This window comes from Tarenaya hassleriana, unplaced genomic scaffold (genome assembly GCF_000463585.1).
Source record: "Tarenaya hassleriana unplaced genomic scaffold, ASM46358v1 Cleome19, whole genome shotgun sequence".
NCBI lineage: Eukaryota > Viridiplantae > Streptophyta > Magnoliopsida > Brassicales > Cleomaceae > Tarenaya > Tarenaya hassleriana.
In genome coordinates this window covers 1,401,410-1,409,885 of record NW_010965304.1, presented here as the reverse complement: position 1 = coordinate 1,409,885, position 8,476 = coordinate 1,401,410, and the positions used below count along the sequence as shown (strand labels likewise).

The following is an 8,476-nucleotide window of genomic DNA, read 5'->3' as shown; positions in this document are numbered from 1 at the left end:
TTCAGAGAAGTCTGCAACAGTGGCTGCAGCTGCTGTTGTTGGGACAGCGTAGTGGGTGGCTGCGGCAACTGGGGCAACTGCGCTTGTGGATTCGGTTTGTTGAACTGAAGATTCGGGGAGGAGAGCCCGGCAGGTGCCTGAAAATTCAGTAACTTGGAAGAATCCTCGGACCCGAGATTGTTGTGGACAGCGGATGGTGAGACCATGGAAGGGAAGAATCCCGATTGAGCAACGGGTAACTGCCCGTTTTGCTGCATATTCATCCATTGAACTAAACTTAGCCCCGGAAATATTGAGCTCGATGAATCCTTCATGCCAAAGCTATCCCCGAGCCACGGCATCGCTCTCTTCAGAGCATTCTCTATATCATTCTCATCATCTGCAAGTAAAACATATTCGAGCATCAGTATCTAACTAGAGAAACTAGAAATCAGCATCAGTGTGAAACAGAACGAGATCAAAATATATTGTCTGAAAAAGAACAAAATTCAAAGCTTACCAGGCATTCCAGGTTGTCCAGTGAACATAGGTCTGAAAAATGGAGGCGGGCATATGTAAAAAGGCGTCAAGACCGGTTCGATATCCCAAACCGAAACCCGACTGGGACGGTCACCGGCAGCAGATTCATCCCATCCAACCTGGTTCGAGAACCAAGCAAGGTAAGCGAAAAAGAAACGGAACAGATCATGCATTCGGGTGGACGAATAAACATCATTGAGTTTTTCACCAAGATGTACCTGAAGATTCCGCCACTGCGAGTTTTTCCATCGTACCGGGTCCAAGTCACTAATCCCGGTTACAGTGCCCATATACCTACGGACCCCGCAATCTTCCGTCTCGAACATCATCCTAAACCGCATGCCAAGAGACACTTGAGCATACATTGCCTTTGTGTACTTTGCTAAAGGAACTACAAACTCAGCAGGAGCAGCCCTGCAAAAGCCCAAAACAATATCTCAGCAACGGCCATACAAAACATGGCAATCTCAGGGTAAGCCTCTGGTTCTATCAGAGGTTGATTGAGAGATTGGACTGGAGCTGAACCAGAACCAAATGCCCTTAACCAAAAAAAGGTCGGTTTTGGCAAAGGGTAGAAACGGAATTTCAGGGGAAGAGTCAGTTCAGTTAGTTGGTGGCTCGAGCTCTGTTCTACAAGAGCTCGTTAGGGTTCCTTGTGCGAGAATTTCTCTCGGATATTGCAACACAGAAAATCATAGTGACGGATAAAAGAGGGAACTTAGAAATCATACCTCGGATTGTAGAATATGGTGAAGGGACTGTTATTAGCAGCAGCATGAGCTGCGGCAGCGAGGATTCCGATATGCATACTATCGCTCGAAATAACCGACGAGGAAAGAGCGGGTTGTTGCCTATTGGCATGTCTAATTCCCAAGAGAAGTTGAGATTTCATGTCTCTATGTAATAAACGTAATGGAGTTAGTATTCCGAGACAGAAAGATTGAAAGAAAAATGATGGAAGAAGCTTAATAATACCTTATGAAGAGGACAGAATCTCCGGCGAAGAGCCTTTTCGTGCTAACGAACACGCTCCAGCCAGTAGTTAGCAGATGCCTTTTCGGTTGACCTGAAAACATCAACAATCTAAGACTAAGAAAGAGTTTAAACGAATGAAAAAAAAAACACAAAAAATAATCGAAATCAATCGGTAAAATGAAAGAAATTTAAGCAAAAAAGTTGATCAAACTCAGAAGAAGATCAAAAGTGCTCTGATACCATCTCAAATAGAGAGAGAAAGCGACGGTAGAGAATTGGAAAAAATTTCCGATATTGCTTATATACACAAACAAAATTGTTATGTCTTCGAAGATGGGAAAAACCTCGATAAATATGTCTGAAAGCCCAAGTGGTATCATGAATATCTTTAGCTACGAGCTCCTGAGCAGGTGGTTGCATCGAGTAATCCTGACAAGCGTTTTCACGGTAAGAACCAGAAGAGGAACAAAAAGACGAAGCTGGTACCGATCTAAGCTATATATATATAGTATACATGCATACCAGAGGTGGAAAGATTTTCTCGGCTGCTCGACGAGGTACAGAGAATCCACCATGAGTGCTCGTGTCACTAGCCGTTAGGGTTTTGCAGAAAAATTCAGCAGGTTGGTTGTTCTGCTTAAGACCCATGTCGGAGGCAAGCAATGCTTCTTTCTCATACTATCGACAAAAAAATGCTGTCACAATTATTCCCGTCGTTGAAATACACCTCGGGAGAAGTATTTCCTAGAAAAAAGAGTAACAATACTGACTAGAAAACTTACTTTATTTACCGGCTGAAGGGTCATTTGTGCGTAGACTTCATCAGTCTCGCGATCAGCCTGGTTTTTTTTAAGAAGACACGAAGAACAAAACAATTTCAGCACCGAAAGGAAATCACTATGATTCAAACCTTTTTCCGTGAGAAAAAAGAGAGGATATCGGCTATGGTACATAGAAATAACTACGGAATATGAAAATTTTCCGAGATTGAAGGCCATCATACATGCAGTGTAACGCAATGGAGCATGCAGATGAGCTTTGAAGGAAGATTTGGATAGCTCGGTATGAAGTCAGTCTGCTTCTGCATCGAGGCTGCAACCTGGCGACAAAAAAAATGTAAAACCCGATTCAGAATTTTTCCATCAAGAACCCATTTCCCGTTTCTAGTTAACGATACAACGTTTTCCCGAGACGGAGATAACAGAAAACCCATACTTGCTCGCTGTGACCTTGAGGGAAGTATACCACCAGGCTTCCTGCTGGAGGCAACGATATCAGCGGACCAGCACAAGCATGCCATAGTTCCGAGTTTATAGTTTTCTTCTCTCCTGCTATCCAAAATCCATCGAAATGTATAACTGAATAATACCGTCGCTAAAAAGAAAATCATTCGGGAGCCATAAACCCGAAAACTCCTAAATTCCTTAAGATCAAACCATGAAATCTTTGCCCAAGCAAAAGCATCTCATCCATGTTATAAGAAGCTATGATTCTTTATAGATTCAGTGCCAAGAGGCTTTTCCACCACACTTAGCTTGTTCTATAGCCAGAACTAGTTAAAGAGATTCACTGTAACTGAAATGATTCTGATGAAACACAGTTACATCAAAGACAACATTCTGTAGATTCACTGCAACTGTAATAACTCCATATCAGATGGAAGCTCGTAAGGGCATATGAATTGAATTGTCTTTAATATCGGAGCCAGTACAAATTTAATGAGACATAAACAACTTACATGTCCAAAGGATAAGTTTCAATCAAAGCATTAAAAAGAGTATCAGCAAACATATAATCAGACGATACAAAAAAAAATATAGGAAGAGGACGAACCTCCTCCGGGATTGGGAGAAACCCCATTTGATGAAGGAGATTTCATGATTGCTGCAGCTAAAATCCCTAAATCTCTCGGGAGAAACACCAACAGTCTGATTCCGACAGATCTTTTTTTATTACGTCAAGCCCCAGGAAAAGATGAAGTCTCTTCTCATTAGCTTCATCTTCCGCTCAATCCCCAAATCTGATTAAAAAAAAAGCCCTAAATTTTTCTTCCCAAAACGAACATAAAGAATGCAACTTTTTCACCTCCCTCTTCACATTCCAAGTCCCCCGAGAAAATTGTATGAATCTGAAGAACTTAATCAGAAATGGAGAATCTTTCTCTGTTTTGCTTCCAACCACAATTCCGATTCCTACGAGAAATGAAAGATCGAAGTGCTTTTTCACAGAGAATCTTCCCGAAGATTAACGATCATAAACCCACAGGAGGAAAAGGACTCCACTTTCCGACAGAAACTTTCACCGAAACTGAGAATTCAAAAGACCCAGAAACCGAACAGGAACTACACGAACAAAGCTACTTCCTTTTCCCTACTTCGGTGCAAACCCAGAAGTAGATTCGGTGAGAGAATTTTTTTTTAAAAAAAAGTTTGGAAATTGGGAAATGGGTTAATAAAAAAAACGCGAGAACGAAGAAGCGAAGTGACAGTAAAATCAGGACCAAAGAGAGAGAGAAGCACACAGAGTTGTCGGAAAGGGATGATCAGAGAGACCGAGACAACCACCAAAAGGTTTGCAAAAAGCACAGAGTCAGCTTTTCCAATTTCTTTTTTCTTATTGATTTTTTTTTCACATTTTACTCTGTTCAAGCAAATCATACTGAAAGTATATTAATGACAAATAAATAATATGAGGCTTTTCGTAAACTTAAAACGACACTATCTATTTATTATTAAAATCTATTACATTAAATATCCTATTATAAATTTAATGTTATGTAATAAGATTTGATGTCACCAATTTCCACCATTTGTATTATGGTATATATGTATCATTAATTAATTCGTGTTTTAATAATAAACTAGACTAAATCTCCTGGTTTTTTATTATATTATTTAGCATTTTCGAAATAAACAAATATCTTTCCCATATAATTCCATATATATTGTGAGTACGAGCCCTTGTACTAATGATAATGCACATTAACTAGTGTTGAACTCAAATAAAGACAAGTGTTGAACAATATAAAATCTATTTCATGTACCGATTATTCAAATCATTTAGATGAATTGATTTTGATTTTGAATGATTCGTTTGAACAATAGAAGTATGCGTATCTATCGTATAGGCTATTGTAAGTTACATTATAAGAAGGGTAAAAATGATATAAACAGCTTATAATATAAAATGGAATCTCTCGCTGAGAGGGTAAGAAGTGGAGACCGTCACATGTGAGGGAAGATCTCTCGTGGTGCATATCTTCAACACACATATTTTGGTTACTACTTACTAGCAGTAGTAATATTAATGCTTATATATATATATGTGCATGTATGTATATTTATATATATCATTTAATGTTCTAAAACTTATATATTCATATGCTGCCAAAAATATTTACAATATTCCATGTTACTCTTTTGATGATATTGTTATTATTATGCAAATCTCTTGTAAAATAAAACTTCTGCTTTTTTGTTGGGCATTTAATTCTTTGAATTACTTGATCGTGATTTTCTAATTAATACCTAATTAAATAAAATACCCTAATCATTATTTGGATGCATCTTTTTTCCACAAGCATGTCAATATCTAATCATGATATATATATATATAAGCATATTCCCTTTAGTGATGTGTCCTTTTAAGAACAATCGATCTTAAAATCCTTTACATTCAAAATAAGTTTCATTCTTATGACTTCACTTGTAAAAGATAATCAATATTTTTTACTTTTAAAATAATGGTTATTGACCTATCTTTTGGAGTAAAAGAATATCTATTAAATCACAGAAAAAGGATGGAAAATGGATTCAAGTTTAACTTATTAATATTCTTTTTGTTTTATAATTAACGTATTAATTAAATTGATTCATCAAGATCACATGTCAAATCATAGATCACATCCGAAATCGAAATGGTCTATAAATGTAATGTTACGTACACAAACATATGCATGTGTATGCAAACATATATATATATATATAATAATTTATATCGATATTATTATTATTTAGATTAGTGATATTATTAGTGATATATATACATACCGTATATATATATATATAATTAGGGACAACTGTAAGGTGGCGGCCGAAGAGAGAGACGTGGGCATCGAAGGCGAAATAAATACCGGTTACGATTTTGCAGAAAACCCTAGCCAGCTCATGTAATATCGATCGCCGTCGTTATCATAATAATCATTGAAAAACTAATTTAAAAAAAAAAATCAGATCCAATAAAAAGAACGAGACGAACTCTTAAATAGTAATGTCTAATGATTATTATCGATAAATAAATAAATAAATAAATAAATAGAGATAGATGAATGCATTTGAGCGGTGGCGACATGGTGTCCATTTGCAGTGAAGATGGATAAACGTGGGCCCTTTGTGGGTTTCGTTCACATAAGTATAAGAGGGCCCGGCCCTTTACGTGGCCTTTCCGGTTCGATTGGTTACACGAAAATGATTTCGGCTGTATCGGTTATTGATTTCTATCGTTTTTTATTACTTTTTCTATAACACATTATCGGATATATATATGTAATATGTGTGTGTGTGTGTGTGTTATATAGTTTAGTTTTTTTTTTTAATATTATAGCTTAAACTGTTGCTCTTATTGTATTGAATCAATTTTTTTATAATAATTTAAAATTTTATCGGACTTTTGTCCCGTCTCCGAAAGGATTTGAGAAGTTCGTGAAGATCGTTCTTTAAATAGAGATTCAAAATTGGATTGAGAATGGTCTTTTTTTTTTACAAGTTGAGTGACCAAATTTTGGATCGAATTCAGATATATTTGAAATAGTTAAATAAATATAGGATCAATATATTTGGGAAGTAATTCTCGATACATATCTTAGTTTTATTTTGAATTTTTAAGGGAATAAATTTGGAAGGAATGGTTTAAAAATAAAATTTAAGAAAGGGTCATGTCAAGTGTGGTAAATATCATTGTCGTGTTATTCATTATGTAGCATTTTTCATGCATGAAAATTAAGGTAATATGGCCTAACACTCATATTCCTAATGCTTGCTTTGATCAAGCAAAGTCATGTGTGTTGAATAAAATTTTTAAAGTTTTTGAAAATGTGAATTTCTGTTGTTTTTAAAAAGATTTGTGTCATAGATTATAATTATTTGAATCAAAATGTTTTGGATTAAAAAAATTTAAACTCGGTATCTATAAGATTCCGATATTCGAGATTTAAATATCCAAAAGAAGATATTCACGTGTTTGTAAGTATCAAATTTGTATCTTTATTTTTTGGTTATTGGTCGAAATCTTCATTTTCGATCAAAATATGTCAATATCCACATATATTCGAATCCGACAACATATCCATCCTTATTGTTAGGATTGAAAATTCTAAATATATGTTTGTAATATTGATAGATATTATTTTGTTATTTTTATACGATCGTAAAATCGAAATTGTTACGTAATCGGAATTTTTTTTAATGAGGGAACAAAAACATTTAGAGAGGATTGAGACAAAAGAGGGGGAGGGGCCTTAAGACAGCGAATCCCACCTGACGTGGTCGCATTCACACCTCATCCCCCCGCCATCAATTTTCATTCATTCGCTATTTCATTTTTTTTAAATTTCTATTTTTTTTTATTATACATGATTTCGATATCTGAATTTAATGTTGGGAAATGCACGCTCGAGATTAGGACTGGACGTTTCGGTTCGGTATTTTTCTCGATCCGAAACTGCTGTTATTTTCCGAACGGTACCATTTTTAGAGAACCGAATTTTAGCGGAACCGAACCGAACTTTAAAAATCCCGAAAAACCGAATATTTTTAAAGGAAATCTATCATTTATTTAATAAAATCCGGAATTGAACCGAATCGAAACCGAACTGAACCGAATACAATAAATAACCCAATTGGTATCTATTTTTGTAAAACCGAAAGAACCGAACCGACTTATTCTGTCCCGAATCTGAACCGTTTCTCGAAACGCTCGCCCCTGCTCGGGGTCCTGTTATTCTGCAAGAGAAAATTTGATTATATCGTGTAAACAATTTTGATGTGATGTGATGCGATTTGATTAAGAAACATTTAATTTTTTTCTTTTTTAATTAGAATAATCATCCTGTTACTTTTAGTTCTGGTAAATTTAGATTAGTTTAATTTAATTTTGATTTTATTAAAAAATAGTTCTGGTAAATTGATTCATGGGGATTTTTTGTAATGGGCCAAATCGTTCGCCTTAGATCTAGAGATGGGCTGGATTCAATTAGGCTTTAGGCCCATCAACTTTGTGGACACCGTTTTGGTCGGTTATTTGTACACAACAAAATCAAACCGAGTTAAACAATATACTTATATTAAAATTATTTTTTCTAGAAAATAATTTTTATTAAAATGTCATATAAAAATGGAACTGATACGAAAATCGGAGATAAACTCTAAATCGAATAGAGGAATATGTATAATGTTTTTAAAAACTAAAAATCCGAAATAATAATAATAATAATTGAACTGCGAAACTCAAAGTATCTAACATTTCTATTTTGTGTATACGAATGTATTGGATTGATGGCTTTCATAAAATTATAAGATGGACTTTGAATGAGTAAATGAAAAATAGATTATTGATTTTTCTCCATTCTATAAAATAGTCTTTTGAACATGTTTCATTAGAAATCAATATGCAACCAATATTGAAATTCCAATTGATATTATATTTTAATTCTACTGCTAAAATAATATTAACAACTTTTTTTTTCTCTTAATCCTTAAAAAGGGGTTTAAGAATAACTACCCTCGGATTTTAATAATTTAATTAATAATTAATTAGACCGTACAGACAATCTACCAACCACAGCACAACTTGCGCTGTACACTGAACCTGACGCAGTTACGGACTCCGTTATCATCCCACAACCTCACCACGTTTCCGTTAATCACAGTTAAATCTACGTAACGGTACCAATCGTCTTCTCCGTTCATCGTCCTCAATACTCTTT

The 8,476-nt window shown here is 35.2% G+C and overlaps 2 protein-coding genes across 2 annotated transcripts in view; both read right to left on the bottom strand.

Annotated features, from left to right (window-relative positions):
• The window catches only part of LOC104810986 (auxin response factor 7-like), a 7,355-nt gene extending 3,284 nt beyond the window's left edge, over window positions 1-4,071 (bottom strand). The window contains exons 1-11 of the mRNA XM_010537497.2: window positions 3,328-4,071; window positions 2,710-2,822; window positions 2,498-2,593; window positions 2,277-2,333; window positions 2,017-2,172; window positions 1,839-1,923; window positions 1,495-1,585; window positions 1,251-1,415; window positions 738-933; window positions 500-638; window positions 1-379 (exon numbers count right to left, since the gene is read on the bottom strand). The exon at window positions 1-379 is cut by the window's left edge and continues 20 nt beyond it. Of these exons, the coding sequence (XP_010535799.1) occupies window positions 1-379; window positions 500-638; window positions 738-933; window positions 1,251-1,415; window positions 1,495-1,585; window positions 1,839-1,923; window positions 2,017-2,172; window positions 2,277-2,333; window positions 2,498-2,593; window positions 2,710-2,822; window positions 3,328-3,373 (1,523 nt within the window). The 5' untranslated portion in view covers window positions 3,374-4,071. The remainder of the gene's footprint in view (window positions 380-499; window positions 639-737; window positions 934-1,250; window positions 1,416-1,494; window positions 1,586-1,838; window positions 1,924-2,016; window positions 2,173-2,276; window positions 2,334-2,497; window positions 2,594-2,709; window positions 2,823-3,327) is intronic.
• A 4,140-nt stretch (window positions 4,072-8,211) lies between these two features.
• Window positions 8,212-8,476, bottom strand: part of LOC104811289 — an 853-nt gene continuing 588 nt past the window's right edge. Inside the window, exon 2 of the mRNA XM_010537950.1 lies at window positions 8,212-8,472. Coding sequence (XP_010536252.1) covers window positions 8,322-8,472 — 151 coding nt within the window. The 3' untranslated portion in view covers window positions 8,212-8,321. The remainder of the gene's footprint in view (window positions 8,473-8,476) is intronic.